This window comes from Mastigoproctus giganteus, chromosome 4, assembly GCF_048544385.1.
Source record: "Mastigoproctus giganteus isolate SK-2022 chromosome 4, ASM4854438v1, whole genome shotgun sequence".
In the NCBI taxonomy this organism is placed as follows: domain Eukaryota; kingdom Metazoa; phylum Arthropoda; class Arachnida; order Uropygi; family Thelyphonidae; genus Mastigoproctus; species Mastigoproctus giganteus.
The window spans coordinates 16,354,899-16,379,871 of NC_143578.1; the positions used below are offsets into that span (position 1 = coordinate 16,354,899).

At 37.4% G+C, this 24,973-nt stretch overlaps 1 protein-coding gene across 2 annotated transcripts in view; it reads left to right on the forward strand.

Annotated features, from left to right (window-relative positions):
- BuGZ (Bub3 interacting GLEBS and Zinc finger domain protein) overlaps positions 1 to 24,973 on the forward strand; it is a 169,381-nt gene that overhangs the window by 99,772 nt on the left and 44,636 nt on the right. For both annotated transcript variants that reach the window (XM_090372578.1, XM_090372579.1), the window contains 2 exons: positions 17,391 to 17,499; positions 21,328 to 21,458. In XM_090372578.1, the coding sequence (XP_090228704.1) occupies positions 17,391 to 17,499; positions 21,328 to 21,458 (240 nt within the window). The remainder of the gene's footprint in view (positions 1 to 17,390; positions 17,500 to 21,327; positions 21,459 to 24,973) is intronic.

The following is a 24,973-nucleotide window of genomic DNA, read 5'->3' on the forward strand; positions in this document are numbered from 1 at the left end:
TCATATCAGTTACTGTGGCCTTCCTAAACTCCTGATTTGACAGTACTTGATTGGGACTGACACGATCTGTATACCATACTTTGAGCATCCTCTTGTTTCTTGTTAATTTCAGAGATTTACACAAACATTTCCCAGCTGTAGTAGCACCATGGCATTTCCATTTGCTAATTACATAAATTACCATTAATCTAGTGTGTTGTCAGTTTTTTTGCAATGGCACAAACAGGTTGATTACTAATATGGCATCCTATGGTGACAATTCCCTGTTTGAAGTTGCTAAGCTCAGTGCCTCAACTAGTCTTCTGTATTTCATTCATCCACTTTTTTCTAGTGTGAATGCTTTATATGCATTTGTGGTTATACGTGTTTCTGGTTAATTTCAGAGATTTACACAAACATTTCCCAGCTGTAATAGCGACATGGCATTTCCATTTGATAATTACATAAACTACCATTGATCTAGTGTGTTGTCAGTTTTTTTGAAATGGCACAAACAGGTTGATTACTAATATGGCATCCTATGGTGACAACTCCCTGTTTGAAGTTGCTAAGCTCAGTGCCTCAACCAGTCTTCTGTATTTCATTCATCCAATTTTTTCTAGTGTGAATGCTTTATACGCATTACAGACACATATATGGTGGATATAGTTTATTTTTCCCAAATCCCACATGAACCTGGATACTTTTGGCAATATAGTAGTAGTAGTAGTAGTAGTGGCATGTGATGCAAGAAAGCAAATGTATGAGCTTATGCAGCATCAGCCAAAAAAAAAAAAAAAATCACACCATTCCCTCCAAATGCCTGTCCAGTTCCTCCTTAAATTTATTCAAGCTATCAACTTCCACAACGACAGATGGAAGTTTGTTCCAGCAATTAACCACCCGCTGGCTAAAGGCAAATTTCCGCACATCTATTCTACATCTGTCTTTTCTTAATTTGAATTTATGCTCCCTTAGGTTCGTAATCTGAACAAGTGGAAGGATCCCATCAGAATTCAGCGTGCTCAATCCATTCAAGGCCTTATATACCTCAATCAGATCACCGCGCAGGTGCCTAGTCTCCAGCCACTGCAATTTGCAGAACTTAAGCCTCTCTTGGTAAGAGGATCCCTTCATTCCCCTCACCAATCTTGTTGCCCTTCTCTGTACCCGCTCAAGTAAATCTACATCCTTCCTAAAATGAGGTCTCCAGACCTGTACGCAGTACTCAAGGCGTGGCCTGACCATTGCCTTATACAGAGGGATAATCACCTCCTTTTCCCTGCTAGCAAAATTCCTATATATCATTGACAAAACCCCATGACCTGACCTGGCAGCCTGTCTGCATTGCTCAGAGAACTTCATATCTGACTGCACAATTACTCCCAGGTCTTTTTCATTTTCTACCACCTTAAGTGTAGTACCACACAGTTGGTACGTTTCTCTGGGGTTATTTCTACCCATATGCAGTACTTTGCATTTGTCAAGGTTAAACTTCAGTTGCCACTTCTTAGCCCATCTGCCCAAATTATCTAGATCCTGTTGCAGTAGCAGACTGCCATTACTGTCATTAACAACCCTGCCAACCTTTGTATCATCTGCAAACTTTGACATTAAGCCTGATATACCTTCATCAATATCATTGATAAATATACAAAACAACAGTGGACCTAACACCGAACCCTGTGGGACTCCACTAATAACATTAGTCCAAGAAGAGCAGCACCCATTGATTACCACCCTCTGTCTTCTCGCACTTAACCATCCTTTTATCCATTGTAGCAACTTACCCTTAATACCATTCTGCTCCAATTTGTACAATAGTCTTCCATGCGCAACAGTGTCAAAAGCTTTCCTGAAATCCAAATATATGATATCAAAATTGTTTTTTGCATCCAGTTCCTTTGTAACCACATCATAATATCCTATCAAATTTGTCAGACAAGACTTTCCCTTAACAAACCCATGCTGTGTCTGAATTATTGCTGCAGTCTTGTCTAGATGATCCTGCAATGCATCCTTAACCAGCGACTCCATTATTTTACCCGGAACAGAAGTTAAACTAACTGGTCTGTAATTACTCGATAATAAATAGTGTATATTCAGTCTGGTACTTTCCACTTTTGTTTATCTTGCACCCTTGTTTTCGTGTATTCTCTTTACCCAGTTCCTCATCTGTTCTTACCAGTGTCTTTTCTCCTGTTGGGTGCCATTCTGGTTTTCTGTCCTACTTTATTGTGTAAGCTCTGTTGTTGAATTTGTAGTACAGTAAACCCCCGTTATTCGCGGGGGTTTACTGTACTACAAATTCCGCACATCTATTGTGCGGAATTTGTAGTACAGTAAACGCGAATACTGAGTTATGGCTCCCATAGTAATAAAGGGGTTCCATTCCAAAGTATGAAATATATAAGAAAAACTAGTCTAAAATTTTGTCTATGTATGTATTATATGTACCTTCATAATATGACTATGTATAGACAGCACATAGTGAAATGCAAGCATATGGCATCGAAATGAAAATAAGAAACAATTTAATATTAAATGTAATATTTATTAGAAATTTCAAACAAATCTTTCAAACCAGCGTCTTTGCTAGCTAAAAAAACTTATCCCGCCAGTGCTATCACCAGTTTCGCCAAAGTGTTGATAAAAGAGTTTTTTGCCTTTTCACGAATGATGAGTGAACTTAACGGAATTTTATTTTGAGTTCGGTCTTCTATCCACAGATTTAAAGCCTTTTCCATTTTTTCTAATTTAACATCACGAGTTACAGAGCAAATTTTTGAAGCAATTAGCGCGTTTTCACGGACACTACGGCGGATTTTTTCTTCCGATTTTTTGATTGATCGTACCGTTGACTCATTGATTTTATAATGTTTTGCCACTGAGGAGACACTTTCACCATTAGAGATTTTATCTAATAACTCAATTTTATTCGCTAATGTCATCACCTTATTTGATATTTTCACATTTCTCTTGTTATTCGTAGCCATATTTTTGTAGGGGTTAGAAAGAACTTGTCCACAATAAAGTCACTTTCTTCCGTTAACACACTCGAAAAAGTCTGTTTTACATTGCAAAAAGGTAGATTTATCATTTTTGTAAGCATATCAATTTATAAATTGATAAATTTATTAAATTTATAAGCATATAAATTAAAAGCAAACGACGAAACCTTCCATGACAAGCGCATAACACATACTGAACAAGGATTAGCGAGAAACATCCACGCTGGCGATTTTGTCACCCCTCTCCCCCCACCCACTGAACGCTGTTTTCACCGGGAAAGATAATTTTAGCCACGCCCATGTTTTTTTATGGCGGAAAATATTCACGGCGCTTTAAAATTCACATTTTTTTTAGGTTTCATTTTATATTAAATCGGCGATCGCGAAACCGCGAATAGCGGGGGTTTACTGTATATATATTTTTGTAGATTTTATTGAAAGTAATTGTTTCCCTCTTTTTTTTTTTTTTTTCCCATTTTCAGTGACTGAAAAGTTGGCCTTAACTTTTCAGTGGATTTTTGTGGATTTTATTGAAAGTAATTGTTTCCCTTTTTTTTTCCAATTTCAGTGACTGAAAAGTTGGCCTTAACTGTTCTTACCTAATTTTCCCTCATGCTTTTCCTGTGGTTCTAATTTTTAAGATTTATTATTTTTATCATTTTATCTTGTTTTGTAACTTCATTTCTTTCATTGTCAAAAAGTTGATAATGAAAAGGATTTGGGTTTGGTACTACTGAAGTGGTATATATTATCTTGAGACTACTTGCATGAAAGGCTTTGCTTTTCCAGTGTTATAAATCAACTGCCATTTTTCAGTCTATCAAAGTTATTATCTAGGTCAATGGTTCCCAACTGTGCACCAGGCACCTGGAACAGACACCAGGCGCTGCAGCAAACTCGCAAGGGTGCCACGGGATATTTTAAATTTTTGAGGGAAACGCAGTGATACTCGACATCTGTCGGACACCGTGCAAACTATTAGCTCATGGTAGTTCACAGTTTCAACATTACTTATTAAGTTGTTTGGACCTAACTACTTAATAAACAGAAGTGTTGAGTATTTCTTTTGGCCTGGGGCATCATGAAAAAATTACTGAGACTCTAAGGGCACCGTGAACCGAGAAAGTATGGGAATCTCTGATCTAGGTTTTGTTGAAGTAGCATACCCTGTTCACTGTCATTAATTACTCAAGTTCTGTTATCAGTCAACTTTTATGTTAGTAAATACAATAAAATCTCATTACAGCACACTTCTCATGGGTGAAAATCATTATATTGTATTGAAAATTTGTTCTGATGAATATCACTGAAAATTATTTCAAAAGAATTATATACAGTAATACCCCGAAGTTACGCGATAGGTGGGTCCGACGAAAATCGCGTAAGTCGAATTCGCGTAAGTCAGGGTACAACTTTGCATATAAATACATATAAATTTTGCTTAATTGGGACCAAGGACCAACAAAAACACTAGTTTAGAAGAAAAATATTAATAAAATTGCAGTTCTTTATACATATTAATACAAAATATGTATTAAAAAAACAAATGACTTACGTTAAAAAGTTATTTCGATGTCGATGGCTTCATAAAATCTAACAAATTCGTCTGACGACACAGTGCCTTCTTTTTTTCATGCAGAATTTCTTCGTAGCAAGCTAATAATTTTTTTATTCCTTGCTTTGTAGCTATAACGCGTTCTTCGTTGGAGTCTATGTTTTCTAAAATTTTTAAGCCCTTTATAATTGAGCCCTTTTCAATTTTCAACCTGTCAAGTTTGCAATTGTCATGTGCTTTTCGCCGTTGCTTCATTTAGGTCTGTAGCACGTGCAATATCACATGGTCTTTCATTTCGCTCAAAGCGCTTCACAATTTCATATTTTTTCTCTATCAACAGAGGCGGACTGGCCATAATAAGCCTTACCGGGGCCAGTGTGATTTTGGCCATAAACCATAGTATGAGGCCACTATAAATTTTCCCGGGTAAGAATTTTTGATCCAGTCCGCCTGTTTATCGATAATTGCTTTTCTTTTTCTCTCTGAATCTGCAGTGTCTTCACCAGGACGCTTCCTTTTCACACCTTTTAATTAAGTATTTTACTCATTTTTAGGGAATAAAGCGCAATTACAAAACGAGGAGGCACGCTTGATACGCATAAACAAAGCTGCGCGCATGTAGCAACTGAATAAACAACACCATAAAGGCAGAGATACACTATTAACACCCCACATTTCTAGGGGTTACTACCATAAAACAATAAAAATCCAGTTGCGTTTCTGCTAGTGAAATCTGTTATAAACTGGTAGTAAACTCGATCTAATTGCATTTGCGATTATACCGATAGCTGGAATTGTGTTGGTTTTTACGTTATTATGGTGAAATGTGTTTTTCCCTTCACTGATATAAAAAACATAAAAGCAGCAAAGTTGAATTTTGTTCATCTTTCGCTCTCATTCTCCGCCGTCGCACCGTATATCGATAACATATGAAAAACCACCTTGAAGATAGTGGGCGGCAGCGTTGCCAAACGAAAAAATCAAGAACCGTGTAACTCCGAGTTCGCGTAAGTCGGGGTATTACTGTAGTGTTTTTTTTTTTTTTTTTTTTCAGATAAATTCTGCTGCACTTTTCTAATATGCAAGGTGTTTCTCAGCATCTGGATTGATTCTGAACTTAAAAACTGAAAAAAGTTTATACGAATAGATGCCCGATTTATAGCACTTTGCATTCCAGAAATTGTCTAGTAAAAAAGTTCTCCGTGTAGAATTACTATTATATAAGTAGATTACTCTTCTAGTATGCATAGTCTGAATTTATTTTGAAATGGTGTTTTACTGTTTGTAATTATAACTTCTTACTGTGACATCAGTCTTAAGTGCATTTCAGTTAGCATGGGAAAAAACTTGAATACACACTCACTGACTGACCACCAAAACAGATTAAAGGACAAGACCTGCAGGAATCTTATAAAGGGAAACCAAAACAGTCCTGCAGGAATCTTATAAAGAAAGAAACTTGGCTTTCTTTCGTATGATTCTTAAGGACAAATGCATTGGTTGATTAAAGAATTCTGAATTGTAAAGTGTGGGATTTTACAGAGTTTGCTGTATTTTACTACTGATAACAATTGTCAGAATTAACAGAATTGTTGTTTCTTCTTTTATTTTTTTTATCTTTGATGTATCAGTATGCTGTTTACTGCAGAAACAGAGGCCATGTGTTGTTTGTTTTTCCCCTCAATTTCAGTAGTTAATTAAAGTTCTGAGAAAGCAGTGGTTTTGATATTACTCTGAATGATGCTTTAAGAAAGCTTTCATGAATCTCTTTTAGGGCAGCTTCTCATGCCATACATCTCGCCATGTTTTTGACCCATTCTTGGATTCTAATTTAATTCAGTTACGAATGAGAGTATTTGGATTATTGTGTGGGAACCGTGAATTAATTTAACTTGTAATGATTTAATGAGCTATATGTTACAGTGCTTAGTGCAGGATATGCATATTTGTGAAGATTTAATGGACCATTTACAAAATCTTATTGAAGCTGATTTCTAACCACAAGAAGCTTGCATAGTGCAATCTTAGATAGTATGAATCAAAGCTGTAATGCTCACTACGTTCTACATTGATATTAATATTTGTAACATAATAAGAGGAGTTTACATCAGTATAGTACGTAGAACACTTCTGTATGATACTCTCAAATTGTCGTGATCACAGGAATTTTCATTCCTGTGATCACGACAATTTTTCTGTTATTTTATTTCCTTTGTCTTATAATTGCAAAGTCAATCATAATTAAATATTTAAATTTAGCATTAGCATTAGCATTAGTAGAGGCATATGATGCAAGAAGCAAGCTTATTCAGCATCAGCCAAAAAAAAAAAAAAAAACCCTCTCCCATTTCACCCCTTCGTTCGTTCGAAATACCTGTCCAGTTGAGCTTTAAATTTGTTTAGGCTATCAACTTCAACAACAAGTGATGGAAGTCGGTTCCACCAACCAACCACCCGCTGGCCAAAGGCAAATTTCCGCACATCTATCCGACATCCGTCCTTCCTCAATTTGAATTTATGCCCTCTCAGGTGATTATTCTGAGAAAGATGAAGAATCCCATTGGCATTGAGCATGCTCAAACCATTCAAAGCCTTATACACCTCTATCAGATCACCTCGCCGGTGCCTAGTCTCCAGACTCAGTAATTTGCAAAACTTAAGCCTTTCTTCGTAAGAGCAACCCTTTGTTCCATTTACTAATCTTGTTGCCCTTCTCTGTACCCGTTCCAGCAGCTCTACATCCTTCTTGAAATGAGGCCTCCAGACCTGTATACAGTACTCAAGATGTGGCCTAACCATTGCCTTATACAAGGGAATAATCACCTCCTTATCCCTGCTAGAAAAATTCCTGTATATCATTGACAAGACACCATGAGCTACTCTTGCAGCTCGTCTGCACTGCTCAGAGAACTTCATATCTGCCTGCACAATTACCCCCAGGTCCTTTTCATTCTCCACCACTGTCAGTGTAGTACCGCAGAGTTGATACATTGCTCTGGGGTTACTGTTACCCATATGTAGTACTTTACATTTGTCAATGTTAAACTTCATTTGCCACCTCTCAGCCCATCTGTTCAACCTTTCCAGATCCTGTTGCAGCAGCATAGCGTCAGTAGTGTCCTTAACGACCCTGCCAACCTTTGTATCATCTGCAAACTTAGACATTAAACTTGATATCCCATCATCAATATCATTCATAAACACCGAAAACAACAATGGACCCAACACTGAACCTTGAGGAACTCCACTAATAACATTAGCCCACGTTGAGCAGTGTCCATTGATTACCACTCTCTGTCTTCTGCCACTCAACCATCCCCTTATCCATAGCAGCAATTTGCCTCCAATGCCACACTGCTCCAATTTGTGCAGCAGTCTTCCATGTGCAACAGTATCAAAAGCCTTTCTAAGATCCAAATATATAATATCAAAGTTATTCCCTGCATCCAGTTCTTTTGTGACTACATCATAGTATCCAATCAAATTGGTCAGGCAAGACCTGCCCTTAACAAAACCATGCTGCATCTGAGCTATAACTGAATTCTTGTCTAGATGATCCTGCAGTGCTTCTTTAACCAGTGCCTCCATTAATTTACCTGGAACAGAAGTTAAACTAACAGGTCTATAATTACTTGTGTCAGCCTTTGATCCTCCTTTGTGAATTGGGGTTACATTTGCACATCTCCAGTCTATGGGTACCTCCCCTGAGTCCAAAGAAGCTCTCATAATTATGGCTAGGGGTTTGCATACTTCCTTTGCTGCCTCCTTTAATATAACTGGATAGATCCCATCCACCTCAGGTGCCTTTTTTATGTTTATCCTCAACAATCTCTCCTCCACTTTCCTCTCAGTTATTACAAAATCATCCAGCTCACTGCCAATGTTTACTTTACCTACATCATTCTCCTTCCTGAATAACTCCTCATGCGTGAATGTAGATGCAAAATACTCGTTTAGATTGTTAGCCACCTGAGCAGGATCCTCAACTGTTGAACCATCAATATCCAGTGGACCAATCTGATTCATCCCTTTCCTTCTCGAGTTCAAGTATGTAAAGAACTCCTTTCTGTTTTTCTTTGCATCCTTTGCCAAGGATTTTTCGTAGTCTGCCTTTGCCTGCCTAATCTCCTTTGTGACTTGGTTACAGACCAACTTATATCTATCATAGGCTTCCATGTCACCCATTAATTTGTATGTATCCCATGCATTTTTCTTCTCTGCCACATGTCTCACTAGTCCATCTGACAACCATTTAGGCCTAAACCTTGAACAATATTTCTTAGTTGGTATGTAAAGCCTGGTAGCCACCAAGATTAGTTCCTTGAATGCTTCCCATTTTGAGTTTGCTGTTGGTAACATCATCAGTTGGTCCCACTGTATAGAATTTAAATACTGTCTCAGACCATCATAGTCGCCTTTACGAAAACAAAAACCCTTCCCTTTACCTCTGATGGTAGTTACCTCCTTGAGTAAATCCCACTTCAACACACTGTGATCACTGCCACCTAGTGGTTCATTTATCTGCAGGTTCTAAATGCATGAAGAATCACTACTGATAATCAGATCAAGAGTATTGCTCCCTCTTGTTGCCTCACGAACATGCTGATGTAGAAAACAATCATCCAATAAATCCACAAAAGCCTTGCTAGTGTGCGAGTGACCAACCCACAAATTCCAGTCAATATCTGGGAAATTAAAATCCCCCATTATAAGACTCTCTGATTTACTGGCCCATTCTATTTCCCTGTACAATATATTATTATACTCATCAGAGTCATTAGGCCTATAGCACACTCCTACTCTCAATTTTGATTTCCCTATGCTTATGTCACACCAAACTGACTCGACACTGCCCTGTCCATCGATGTCAACTGGCTTCACTTCCTTTGACTTTATGTGTTTCTTAATTAATAGCATAACCCCTCCTCCCCTCCTGTCCTGTCTATCCTTTCTATATACATTGTATTCCCCAAATTCCAGTTCCGCATTACTTATATCTGTGTGACACCACGTCTCTGATATCCCAACAATATCTGCCTTTGATGTTTTGAGCAATACCTCAACTTCATCAAATTTATTTACCAAACTCCTAGTATTGGTGTACACGCAGGTATACATGCACCTGTTTCTATTCTTAGCTACCCTAACACAACCCATGTGTTTACTTGTAACGCAATGACTACCAGCAGTCTCTGAAATATCCTGCATCTTGTTTTTCAGACTTCTGCTCATTTGAATAGAAGCAGTGCAAGAATCACTTCCACCTCTGCCAGTGGCTACTGTTAATCTATTAGTCCTTGTATCCCCCCAACTAGCAGTTTTCCGACCCACCTAACACTGCCTCGACAGCATCAGCAAAAATTCTTGCACCCTTTCTATTTAAGTGTATCCCATCCCTGTAGAAGCAATCTCTCCTGTTAACAAGTACAGTCCAGGCTGAAAAAAATTCTACCCGTTGAGCCTTGCACAAATCCCTCCAGGGCCGAATTGATCGACAAGGCTCTCATCATATACTCCCTCCTATCGTGTCTGGGCAGAATTGCAGACACTTTCAAGTTCAACCCTAATTCACGGCTTTTTTTCAACAGTGACCTGTACTTGCTAAGTAATTCCGCCGGTCTCCTACTCTTAATATCATTAGTGCCAACGTGTACAACTATATCACCTTTTGTGCCCTTAAAAGATGATATCCGCTCTACAACGTCATCAACCTTTGCCCCTGGCAGACATACCACTTCATATAACACTTCATTATAACACTTCATTTGAATATTAATTATTTAAGGAACGGTGTTTCAAAACTAGCTAACTTTTTCTTTTTTTAAGTAGTAAAGTAACAACATGCCATGTAACAGCACATCCTCTAATCACAGATGAAATGTAAAATGACGCACTATCTCAAAAAATGGGGGTAGTACTTTTGCTTCTTTGACACCATAATGTTTTAATACTTACTTGTTAAGTTTATTGGTGTCTTAACTTTTAGTAAATAGAGTACTTTACTCTTAGTAAATAGCATTGAATTTGGTGAATTTAAGATCGATGCATTAATTTACTATATGACTGCTGAAGAAAAGGGCATAATTCGAGAAAACTTCAATTGTTAAAATAAAAACTTCAACTTCGCCCATATTGGGCTATTGCATATTATGTATAAGTGTGTGTTTATGACTGATTTACATGTTGTGCAACCAAAAAAACTCAGAATGACTCACAGGAACCCCCCACCACCTTCCCTCATGGTTTTCTTTTTTTTTATGATATAAACAAAGCAACTGGTACCCTTTTCATACGTCAGTGCATAATATTGCTTCTCTCTCTCTAGTCAGTAAAATGGTTGAAATTTTTTTTCTGTCACATGCTCTTCAACTTCTTTGCATTCCAGCTAATCACAGGACACATAAATCCTCACTTATTGGAGGTGGGTAGGGGGATGTCTATTATCATAAATGCATACTCATCTTCTTGGCTCTGTCAGCTACAATCCATTTATGTAAAGTGGGACATGTAGTCCCACCTACAGTGACTCCCAGGAATAGTAGTGTCAGAAATACCAAGACTATAAAATGTGTCAGGGTTGTCAAATATTGAATACACACCTCAATGTAATGCAACCACAGTAAGACATCTGCATATGGAAAGGTTTCTGAATTGTCATCTGCCAGATCAGAGAATGATGAATGTCTTGGAGTTACAGAATCACTCAATAAGCAAGTTTCAGAGATAGCTGCTGCCATCAGCTCCAGAACTGTTAGACTGAAGGAGCATATCCTGAATTGCTTGGAGGAAAAATCCTGGTGACAGCACCTGAAGGATAGCTGTTGTTGTTATTGGGTTTAAAGACAAAAGGCTGAAGGATAGCAGCAGCAGAGTGTGGGATATGCAAATTTGTGAAGATTTAATTGACCATTTACAAGAGCTTGTATTTAGTTCTTCCTGCAACAGTGTGCTTGCAATCGTGTTTTCCTACCCTCTGTGTTATTTCCTAATGAGGTCTGCTTCAAATGAAATGGCATGATCACTTTCACATGATATGTGTGACTGGCAGAGGAAATTCTGCATGATAACATCCATTCAAGACACCAGCATCAAGCTGAACCGGCTAGCCAGGTGGGTAAAGTGCCTGCCTGGCAACCCAAAGGGTGCAGGTTCGAATCCTGCCTCGGTCTTGGGTCAGAGTAAAATGTAAAAACTTTGGGAGGTGCATTATGGCCACAGAAGCCGATGCGCCAACAACTAACAACAGCACCAGCATCAATTTACTATTAATGTGTGGGCAGGAATTAATCCTGACCACTTAATTTGTCCTTTTGTTTTTCCTCGAAGATTAACCAAAGAATCCTTTTTAATTTTTTAAGGAGTGATTTTCAGAACTTTGTACTAGATAAAGTTCCTTTTGTATTCAACATCAAATGTGTTTTGCAAGGAACTCTACCTCACTTTAGTTGAGTAGTAGTAGTAGTATGGCATGTGATGCCAGAAAGCAAGTGTATGAGCTTATACAGCATCAGCCAAAAAAAAAAAAAATCACACTATTCCCTCCAAATGCCTGTCCAGTTCCTCCTTAAATTTATTCAACCTGTCAACTTCCACAACGACAGATGGAAGTTTGTTCCAGCAATTAACCAACCGCTGGCTAAAGGCAAATTTCCGCACATCTATTCTACCTCTGTCTTTTCTGAATTTGAATTTATGCCCCCTTAGGTTCGTAATCTGAACAAGTGGAAGGATCCCATCAGAATTCAGCGTGCTGAACCCATTCAAGGCCTTATACACCTCAATCAGATCACCGCGCAAGTGCCTAGTCTCCTACCACTGCAATTTGCAGAACTTAAGCCTCTCTTCGTAAGAGGATCCGTTCATTCCCCTCACCAATCATGTTGCCCTTCTCTGTACACGCTCAAGTAAAACTACATCCTTCCTAAAATGAGGCCTCCAGACCTGTACGCAGTACTCAAGGCGTGGCCTAACCATTGCCTTATACAGAGGGACAATCACCTCCTTCTCCCTGCTAGCAAAATTCCTATATATCATTGACAAAACCCCATGACCTGCCCTGGCAGCCTGTCTGCATTGCTCAGAAAACTTCATATCTGACTGCACAATTACTCCCAGGTCTTTTTCATTTTCTACCACCTTAAATGTAGTACCACACAGTTGGTATGTTTCTCTGGGGTTACTTCTACCCATATGCAGTACTTTGCATTTGTCAAGGTTAAACTTCAGTTGCCACTTCTTAGCCCATCTGCCCAAATTATCTAGATCCTGTTGCAGTAGCACACTGCCATTACTGTCATTAACAACCCTGTCCAACCTTTGTAACATCTGCAAACTTTGACAGTAAGCCTGATATACCTTCATCAATATCATTGATAAATATACAAAACAACAGTGGACCAAACACCGAATCCTGTGGGACTCCACTAATAACATTAGTGGAGTCCTTTTAACCATCCTTTTATCCATTGTAGCAACTTACCCTTAATACCATTCTGCTCCAATATGTACAATAGTCTTCCATGCGCAACAGTGTCAAAAGCTTTCCTGAAATCCAAATATATGATATCAAAATTATTTTTTGCATCCAGTTCCTTTGTAACCACATCATAATATCTTATCAAATTCGTCAGACAAGACTTTCCCTTAACAAACCCATGCTGTGTCTGAATTATTGCTGCAGTCTTGTCTAGATGATCCTGCAATGCATCTTTAACCAGTGACTCCATTATTTTACCCGGAACAGAAGTTAAACTAACTGGTCTGTAATTACTCGTGTCACCCTTCGATCCCCCTTTGTGAATTGGGGATACATTTGCACATCTCTAGTCCATGGGAACCTCCCCTGAGTCCAAGGACGCTCTCATAATTATGGCTAAGGGTTTGCTTAGTTGCTTTGCCACCTCCTTTAATATAACTGGATAGATCCCATCCACCCCAGGTGCCTTTCTTATGTTTAACTTAACTTGAACAATTTCTCCTCCACTTTGCTCTCAGTTATTACAAAATCATTAAGTATCCTGCTACAATTTGATAACCTTCTGCCATTTTCAAACCTTAATAATTACTCATGTGTGAATGTAGATGCAAAATACTCATTCAGTTTGTTTGCCATCTGAGCAGGATCATCAACAGCCGAACCATCGATGTCAAGTGGACCAATCAGATTCCACCCCTTCCTTTTACAGTTTATGTAAGTAAAGAAATCCTTGCTGTTTTTCTTAGCATCTTTTGCCAAGGATTTCTCGTAATCTGCCTTCGCCTGCCTAACCTCCTTTGTAACCTGATTACAGACTAGCTTATACCTGCCATAGGCTTCTGAGTCTCTTGATAATTTATATGCATCCCATGCATTTTTCTTCTCTGTTACGAGTGTCTTTAGTTCATTAGATAACCATTTTGGCCTAAACCTTGAACAATATTTCTTAATAGGTATGAAACTTTTAGTAGGTTCCACGATTAATTCCTTGAATGCTTCCCACTTAGAATTTACTGTTGGTAACATCGTCAGTTGATCCCACTGTACAGAATTTAAAAACTGTCAGAGACCACTGTACTCACCCTTATGGAAGCAAAAATCCTTTCCTTTACCCCCTGATGGTAATTAAATCTTTAAGTAAATCCCACATCAGTACACTGTGATCACTAACACCTAGTGGTTCCTTTATCTGCGAATTCTTAATACACGAATGATCACTGCTGATAACCAGATCAAGAGTATTACTCTCTCTGGTTGCCTCTGTAACATGCGCCTGCAGAAAACAATCATCCAATAAATCCACAAAAGTCTGACTAGTGTGTGAGTGACCAACCCACAAGTTCCAATCAATATGTGGGAAGTTAAAATCCCCCATTATAAGACATTCCGATTTACTAGCCCACTCTATTTCTCTGTACAATTGTTCATTGTACTCATTCGAGTTATTAGGCCTATAACACACTCCTACTCTTATTTTTGCTTTCGCAGTGCTTATGTCACACCAAACTGACTCAACAGTGCACTGTTCATCTATATCAACTGGATGCACTTCTTTTGATTTTGTTTTTCTTAATTAACAGCATAACACCTCCTCCCTTTCTATCCTGTCTATTCTTTCTGTACACATTGTTTTCCCCAAATTCCAGTTCAGCATTCCTTATATCTGTTTGACACTACGTCTCTGCTATCCCAACAATATCCACCTTTGATATCTTGACCAACACTTCAAATTCATCAAATTTATTTACTATACTTCTAGCATTGGTATACATGCAAGCATACATGCTCCTACTCCTATTCCTAGTTACCCTAACACATCCCATATACCCACCTATTTCAGGATGACTGCCATCCGTCCCTGAAACCCCCAACACCCCTCGCTCCAGGTCGCTACTTATTCTAATAGAAGTTGTGCAAGAATCACCTTCACCTCTGCCTATGGCTACTGTTAATCTATTAGTCCTTGTATCCCCACAAGCTATCAGTTTTCCGACCCACCTAACACTGCCTCGATAGCATCAGCAAATATTCTTGCACCCTTTCTATTTAAGTGTATCCCATCCCTGTAGAAGCAGTCTCTCCTGTTAACAAGTACAGTCCAGGCTGAAAAAAATTCTTTCTCTTGAGCCTTGCACAATCTTTCCATGGCCGAATTGATCGACAAGGCTCTCATCATATACTCCCTTCTATCGTGTCTGGGCAGAATTGCAGACACTTTCAAATTCAACCCTAATTCTCGGCTTTTATTCAACAGTGACCTGTACTTGTTAAGTAATTCTGCCGGTCTCCTACTCTTAATATCATTAGTGCCAACGTGCACAACTATATCACCTTTTGTGCCCTTGAAAGATGATATCTGCTCTATAACGTCATCAACCTTTGCCCTTGGCAGGTCTACCCTGGTCCTGTTCCACCTATCCTTTTTACAAAGCATGTTTCCTGTTTCCCTGACAATAGAGTCACCAACAACTACTAGTTCCTGTGGGACCAGCGCATTCTGCCTTGGGGGTTGCCGCTGTGTTGCGTGATGACCAAGTGCAAGCTCTGGCATTGATGTGGGCAGCTGAGAGCTTGATGGGCCCCTCAATTTAGTTCCTTCGAGGGCATCCACCCTGTTCTTCAAGCTCTCATATAGGCCCATAACAGCGCTGAGTTGTCGCCTGATTTCCTTACACTCCTTACATCGTGCACACACAAAGACATCCCCCATGGTAATATCATGTTCCATTCCAGAGAGTTCAGCAAACATTTCACAAGTTGCACATTTTTTTAGGCTGTGATGCATTGGAGAATCGACCCCTTCAGTTCTCCTCCGAGTCACAGCACTCCTGCCACTTTGTGCCCGTTGCTTTGCTGCTCTAGTTTGGGGTATGATACTTTAAATTAATAAGATCAGTAAATTAAATGAATTAAATGTCAATACTACGCTATCGAATAGAAACAGTGAAGCGTATTACTCTATATAATTATGTGTGAGAGCTACCTAGCTACCTCAATTAAAAATTTGAATTCCCTACCACTATATACAAAAACAATGACTGCAAGATTCGAATGAAATAACAGTTTTACCTATATGAAGTATTAATCCACAAAAACTCTTTATCTAAATTAAAATAAAAATAACCAGCGTAACTATAAGACTAGGTATTAAGTACAATATAAAATAACAATTATGTAAATAAAAAGGCAAACACTTATTTTTTCGGAGCCTGTAACTCACAGCTGTAATTTTTAAAGAGTCAGCGCCCTCTTCAAAGAGGGCGCTGACTCTATTTTATTTATTTGCAGACACCTACAAAGAGTAGCCAGAGACTGTTTTAGAATGAGCATTTTTCTGATAAATGGATAAGCTGTGGGTTCCCCATTGCATTTCCTGCTCACTCCCCACACCTGAATCCACTCAATTTTTACTTGTAGGATCATCTGAAAATCATCATTTGCCAACACCCATTGACAACATTGAAGTGTTTTTAAATTTTGGAACATGTCCATGACGAGCCATGTTGAAGTGTGAATTCAAGTGCAAGGCAATCATTTTGATCAAATCCTTTAAAGGTAAACTGGATAATTGTTGGAATATAAAATAGGCTATAACTCAGAAACAAACAAAGCAATTCCTGGCTTATGTTTATATAAACATTTTCATTGTTTTCAGTGCTGAATCAATCCTGCAAGCAGCTCCTGTGTTATAAAATACACTGTATAGAACTAGTAATTTCTACTTTTCTTTAAATATAAATTTTGAAATCAATGAAATAAATGACAATATTTAAACTATCTTGTTCAGAGTATTATTTTGAAAGCATACTTTATTTATAAGAAATCACATCATCAGAAGTGCAATATAGTAGATATGACTTACCATTAGTTTCATATATTAATATGTCAGTTTTTGTTTTTAATACTTTTTTCCTGCCTTACATTTTCTAGAGTGAAATGATACTGAAATTATTCTTTGTATGCATCTGGTCTTTTATGAAAACCCCCTATAGCTAATATTCAAGAATATTAAATTATATAGAAGGGAGCTTTAGTTTAAATACTTTTTTTCTCTTTCTCTTTCATCACCCCAGAACTTCTGCTGCTGCATACACATTGAAAAGCAGCCTCACCACTAGTAAATATTAGGGAAGTTAGTCATTTTCTTAAATCTATCGAACAAGTCTTTGGTCACACCAAAACTTAATATAATAGCAGAAGACCATACAGTTAATACTAAAGTATTAATTTATCAAGTAAATAATAAAAAAATAATAATAATAATAATAAATTGGTGCTTGGCTATTCTGAATTCCTTGTACATTTTTACAAACTGCATTTTCTAATTTTCCCCTAAACGTTATGTTACTTTATTTTTTAATATTTGCAGACACCTACAACATCATCAACTCCCGTTGGTGCTGATTTCAAGCCTTTAAGTTCGTCATTTAAGCCAACATTTCCTGCATACAGTGGTAATGCAATTGGTAATCCAACAGGTGAGTGAATAAATGAAAAAATGTCTGTTTATGTTCCTTGGGTGTCTGAGTTGATAAAATAATAAATTAAGCAGTAACTTAATTTTAGTCTTAAGTTTTCATTACTATATCAGTATTAACACGATTCCAGGAAATTAGGATTTTCTTGTGGGGGACTAAAGCAGTATTCAGCTTTAATCAACAAAACATTTTAAAAATAATCCACATTTTGATCATAAGGAGGAGGCTATATCACCTTTAGCCTCTACTTTGAACCACCACTGCCTAGCAGTATAATTTGATAACATTCCTATAAAGCCATATGCATGGTACACCCTTGTGGATTCCATAGGTATTTCCCTCCATGCTTGCTACAATGCTGTTCATAATTCCATCGCATTCCTGGGTGGAGGGTCCAAACCTAGAATGGACCTTTTCACAGCATCCCAAAGATGCTCTACAGGGTTCATGTCCAGTGAAAGGGGAGGCCATTCCGTAGTTGTAAAATCTGTGGAATGCTCTTCGAACCATGTTCTAGTCGCCACGACTTTGTGGGAATGTGCATTGTCCTGCTGGAAGAGTCCATTGCCCTGTGGGTGCACAATGACCATGAAGGGATGCAGATGGTCTGCAAGGATGGACACATAACCTGGACTGTTCAGAAATGCATCTAGATGTACCAGAGGTCCCAACGCGTGCCAGTTGAATATGCCCCAGACCATTACCGACCATCCACCTGCCTGAACAGTTCCTTGTTGACATGACGGGTGCATAGCTTTGTGTGGTTTCTGCCAGATACGCACCCTCCTGTCCACTCAAAATAACTGGAAATGGGACTAATCAGACAGGGAGACCCATCTCAAATCATCCAAGGTCCAATGTCAGTGTTCTTTTGTCCAGTTGAGGCATAGTCAATGCAATAAACATTTAATTCCATAATTATTTTCATTATCTTTTACATTGTATGCAGTTAAAAGGTTATTTAAAAGGTATTTTTAAAATTCTTTATGGACATTCCAGAAGGTCAAGGACCAATTATAATTTTTCATATTGATTATTATATTCGATTAACGTGTTTCCGTTTTGCGCGATGTGCTCGCAGTACAAATTAATCGTGTTAATCAAGGCCAGCCTGTACTGGCATCTCCAGGACTAGCATTCCTCTTCCGGCCTGCAGCAACACCACAACATCCACACATTACTAAGTGGTGTCGTTTTATCATTCCAGAGCAGACTCTCCTTTGAAACTGTTCCGTCAAGAACACCTTACCTCCCTCTGTGATGGCAATATCCAACAAAATGGACCTTCTGTTGCAATGTCTCCACCAGTAGTTGCAGGAAAAGGTTTAATTGTTAATCCAATTCAGAAAGTTTAGCAGTTAGAGAGAAGCCTAGCATTTGTGAAAGAAAGCCACTGTTGTTCTTAAAAGCCTACATGAAGAAGTAGAACAGCTGAAAATAACTTCAGTTTCAGCCTGTAACTGGATTTCTACCTCATCCAGAATAAAATATTGAATCAAAGAATGAGAAAGAAATTCCTTCAAAAGTTAAAAAAAAATTAGAGAAACTGGAAAAGGAACTATTTTCATATATGGTTGTTTATAGATTTATAGAAAATGAAGAAAGTTCTGAGGACAGATAAAAATTTAATTTCTTTCAGTTATTTGCACATTTGTTCATCATTTGTGGGTAGAATGCATTTGAAAATCTTGTGATAAGATATAAAATCATATATTAAACTGATTGATAGGGCAGTCCATACCAATGGGCTTATAGCAGGAAAGGGGATTGCATGTAGAGTTTCATAGTCTTTCTTAATCTCTGTCAAACTGATTGCTAGATTAAAATTTGTGTGGACTTATCAAACAAATAGGCAGTGTTACTGTGACTGAACTGCACTTTGCAGACCTACTTGCTAGTGAAAGAAAACAGTGAACATGGCTCCCAGCCAAAAACTTATAGCAAGGTATTGTTTTGTTAGGTGAGAGTAAAATAACAAGTCATTTTCTTGGAAATCCAAGATTCACCAGATGGAGGAAGTGGGGTTTCTGAAAATGCTGCTAGAGAGAATTTTGTTACAAATGGATTCAACTGAATTTGTCTCTTATTAAGTGGGAAAAATGTTAACAAATAAAAAAAGAAACATTCTTGCCTTGTTTGCATTGTCTTCTGAAAGGTAGATGTTTTATTAGAGTGATCAGATGCTTTTGGTAATAACTGGGAAAAAACAAGTTTAGAATAAAAAAAACGAGATTTTCTTAAAAAACAAAAACAGGATTCATCAGAGAAAACATATTTTAACATACAATAGTTAGTATTAGCAATAGCCACAATGTGCAAGGAAGCCTATGGCTTATGCTGCACCAGCCAAGAAAAAAAAATAATTACTAAGAGAAAAGGAAATAGACAACCTATGCATTTTACTCCTCCCGTAGGTAATTATTCAGCTGACCTTTGAATTTCCCCCAAACTGTCAGCCTCTTACTTCCTCTGTGGGTAACTTATTCCAGTAATATTTAGAACTTGCTGGCTAAAATAAAACTTCCTGCAATCCAGTCTAAACATCTCTCCCCGTAACTTGAAATTAAGGCCCCCTAGTTCTAGAATCCTTTATAACTGAAAATTTCGTCTTCATTTGTTTTACTTATGCCTCTCAGAACCTTAAACACCTCAATCAAGTCTCCTCTGAGGTGCCTAGTTTCGAAGCTGTTGGAACCCACATATTCAAAGTCTTTCCTCATATGGATGCCATTGTGCCGATCTCACCAGGTGAGTTACCTGTCTTTGGACCCTTTCAAGAAGCACAACTTCTTTCTTTAGATGTGGTTTCTATACTTGAACACTGTTGTTGTTGGTTTTTTTTTTTTTTTTTTTTTTGGGTAGTTGTTGGCACATCGGCTTCTGTGGCCATAATGCACCTCCCAAGGTTTTTGCAGTACTTTGATCCAAGCCCGAGGCGGGATTTGAACCCGCAACCTTTGGGTTGCCAGGCAGGCACTTGACCCACCCAGCTAGCACGGTCGGCGTTGTTGTTGTTATTTGGTTTTTATTAGCAACTAAGGCCATGTTGCTCCGGGGATATGCGGTGGTCATTCCCTGACCTTGCAACTTGTCTACTTTCATTACAACCTGCCTACTACATGATTTAACTCTATACTATAGTTAGTATAGAGGTAAATCACAGGGGGGGCTGCTTGCAAGATTTTAAATGAAGATTTTGCTATCAGAACTTTATCTGATTTGTTTATTATGTTATGTGTTAATTATATATAACAATTTCAATGAATTTAAAAGAGATAAATGGGCAGATCCCCCCCCCCCTACATCGTGATGTCAATGCTTGGACTACGGTTTGTACTAACAATCTGAAGATATTTAATTTAACACTTTTACTGCTGGCTTTTCCGACAACCATTTTTACCCAGTATTCAAAGCCACAGGATTGAGTTAATCTGGGTTGGGGGGACATTTTTTGGCTTTCTTTTCACTATGACTGAATTAGTCAGCCTCTGGTTGAAGGTTGCTCAACAAAAATATTTGCCTTTTTTTGTCAAATTGGAAGAAAAATTTCTAAAAGTCAGGTTGTTTTCTGTCCAAGTGGATTAAAAACCTGGTACTGCATATTTGCATCAATCATAGTGAATGTGTAAACAGTGCATAATCTTTTCTGGTACTTTCAAAATGTTTGGCAGGTTTTATATTCCATTTTGAAGGAATATAGTTGTTCGAAGCTATTATACTTCAGACAGTGAATTCCTAAAATATAGACACAAATTACTGTATAGATTTGGCTGTTTTAGAAGGAACTAATCAAATGTTTCTTGGTACATTATAATGTTGATTTCTTAGGTGATTCAACTACAACAACGACCAGCACAAAGATAGGACCTACTGCATCAATAGAAACCAAAAAGCCAGCAACAATCAGCACTACTGGAGCAACAAGCAAAATAATACATCCTGAAGAGGATGTTTCATTGGTATGATATGATTGATCTTGCTTATATTTAATTATATTGTGTATACAGTAATACCCCGAAGTTACGCGATAGGTGGGTCCGACGAAAATCGCGTAAGTCGAATTCGCGTAAGTCGGGGTACAACTTTGCATATAAATACATATAAATTTTGCTTAATTGGGACCAAGGACTAACAAAAACACTAGTGTAGAAGAAAATATTAATAAAATTGCAGTTCTTTATACATATTAATACAAAATATGTATTAAAAAAACAAATGACTTACGTTAAAAAGTTATTTCGATGTCGATGGCTTCATAAAATCTAACAAATTCGTCTGACGACACAGTGCGTTCTTTTTTTCACGCAGAATTTCTTCGTAGCAAGCTAATAATTTTTTTATTCCTTGCTTTGTAGCTATAACGCGTTCTTCGTTGGAGTCTGTTTTCTAAAATTTTTAAGCCCTTTACAATTGAGCCCTTTTCAATTTTCAACCTGTCAAGTTTGCAATTGTCATGTGCTTTTCGCCGTTGCTTCATTTAGGCCTGTAGCACGTGCAATATCACATGGTCTTTCATTTCGCTCAAAGCGTTTCACAATTTCATATTTTTTCTCTATCGACAGAGGCGGACTGGCCATAAGCCTTACCGGGGAAACCCCGGTGGGCCAGTGTGATTTTGGCCATAAACCATAGTATGAAGCCACTATAAATTTTCCCGGGTAAGAATTTTTGACCCAGTCCGCCTCTGTTTATCGATAATTGCTTTTCTTTTCTCTCTGAATCTGCAGTGTCTTCACCAGGACGCTTCCTTTTCACACCTTTTAATTAAGTATTTTACTAATTTTTAGGGAATAAAGCGCAATTACAAAACGAGGAGGCACGCTTGATACGCATAAACAAAGCTGCGCGCATGTAGCAACTGAATAAACAACACCATAAAGGCAGAGATACACTATTAACACCCCACATTTCTAGGGGTTACTACCATAAAACAATAAAAATCCAGTTGCGTTTCTGCTAGTGAAATCTGTTATAAACTGGTAGTAAACTCGATCTAATTGCATTTGCGATTATACCGATAGCTGGAATTGTGTTGGTTTTTACGTTATTATGGTGAAATGTGTTTCCCCTTCACTGATATAAAAAACATAAAAGCAGCAAAGTTGAATTTTGTTCATCTTTCGCTCTCATTCTCCGCCGTCGCACCGTATATCGATAACATATGAAAAACGACCTTGAAGATAGTGGGCGGCAGCGTTGCCAAACGAAAAAAATCAAGAACCGCGTAACTCTGAGTTCGCGTAAGTCGGGGTATTACTGTATTCTGGTGTATAAGTTGACTTTCGAGGTCAAAAAATTAACTCTAATACTGTCAGTTGACTTATATAATGGGTACAAAACTTAGACAAAACTCAACCTTCTTGGATACCTGATGAAATATTATATACTTGTATGTTCCAGTGTGTAAGTCAACCTTTCAAACACTAAAAAAATTTTCAAAAAGTTAAACTGAATCTTTCATTATCCGCTTTTCACATAAGCATGTGAACATCCCTGCTAGGAACTTTTTTTTTTTCATCAGTCTTTTAATTCATTAGTTTTAAATGGGAATCTTTCATTATCCGCTTTTCACATAAGCATGTGAACATCCCTGCTAGGAACTTTTTTTTTTTCATCAGTCTTTTAATTCATTAGTTTTAAATGGCAGTACTGTTTCCTAAAAGCAAACATTCAAATTTTTCATTTTTCAATTTTCAGTTCTTTATAGCAAATATTTCTGTATTGAGGCAATGTTTACAGAGAAACAAATTTGTAGTACAGGCACCTCTGGCTTGGTTATGCAATCATAACTTCCCGTGTACACATATAGGATCAGTGAGAGCAGTATCACATCACCTGTGCCTATAGGTTTTGTAACCTATGTGAGTGAGTACTGTGCAGTGTAATAATGTGCCATACTCTAATTTTCTAAAACTAGATCAGAAGTAATTGAATTAAAAGTGGTTCATTGTCACTTAATTTAATTACCTTTACCACTTTTTAATTCATTTATCCTACGGTAGATTTTACTGTAAGTACACTACTGAGATGTGAAAGATGACTGTAAAAAGGGGTTGTAGACAAATATATGATTTGTTTACAACTAAATTCAATTTGTCTGACATAAATTCAAGGCAAAATATAGAAGTTGACTTACATACTTGAATATACAGTAGCTCTCATCTATTCAAAATGGCTATAAAATTGTGTGCCAAAGCTGAGTCAAAAACTAACCCAAGCATATACATGCATGTTGTATGTATTTAATATTATTTGTTATTTTAAAGTACTTACCCAGTTTATTGATATTTTGTTTATCCCAGTTGCATAAATGGATTCATATCCAGGCATTATTTATATCCAGCTAGAAGCGTAGGATAATAAAGATGGAATAATAACTTTAAAATATGTGCACTGTGTGAACATATGTGAACTGTTTATAAATGAAATTGTGATTTTGGGATCTAGATCTTGATGTAATTTATTTCCATTACAATTTTTTTTTTTTTTTTTAAGCCCACAAGCTTTAGAATTATGGCAGTGATTGAAAGTTATTGAAATAGTTTTGACGTAAATTTATCATTAAAGATAAATTTTTTTCTTGTTTTATTCTTTTCTCAGTGTTGATGACAGCATTTGCACTTCAGTTATTCTGAGTTATTCATTCTACATTTTTTGTCTAATTTTGCCTGTTGGTTCATTAGCTTGCATTCTGTGCAATTTAGTTTCTCATCTATCAGTTTTTGTTTTGTTAGCTCTTCAATTGGTGTTGTTTGATACAGTTAATAACCTGTAAAATTAGTATTATTTTTTCACAGTAAGATTTAATGACCTAATATTCTGTTGCCTAAAAATTAAAGCATTGTAAGCTTCAGTTGCAGATACAATGTGAGTGTCAGGCACAGCTTTAACACCTGCATTATGAGCTAACTACATGATAAGTGAAACTAAAATTTGCCTAATTTTTTTAAGGCATTTATTGTATTAACCCCTTCACGGATTATCCCGAGATATATCGTTTTTAGGTTTAAAAGTTATTTGGAACATACACGAAATATCTCGGGATAAAAGCAAACAATAATACCTCCAAATTTAGGACTGAAACCTATTTTCTCGGGCATCTTGGGATTTTATTATGCCTGGCAGCAGACGACTGACTTTCATTTTACTTTTATTGTACAGCAATTTAAGAACAGTAGCTCATGTTCCTACATGCTGCCAGTAATCAAAATAAAATAAATGCTGAATACTGATAACATTAACTAAATGCTGAATATTGATAAGCGGTTACCAATCAGAAAACAATATCGAAAAATATTTCGGCGCCCTCTTCAACTGCCGGCTGTCTGTAAGCGATGCTTACCTCGCCTGTCCACTTGCAGTTGTCATGTGTCAGAATATAGCTAGTTCACGATTATTGCTTGTGCATTCCCCTTGCTTTTTTATATTTATTTTTATAATGAGTAGTGAAGAACAAGAAGAGATTAGTGACGAT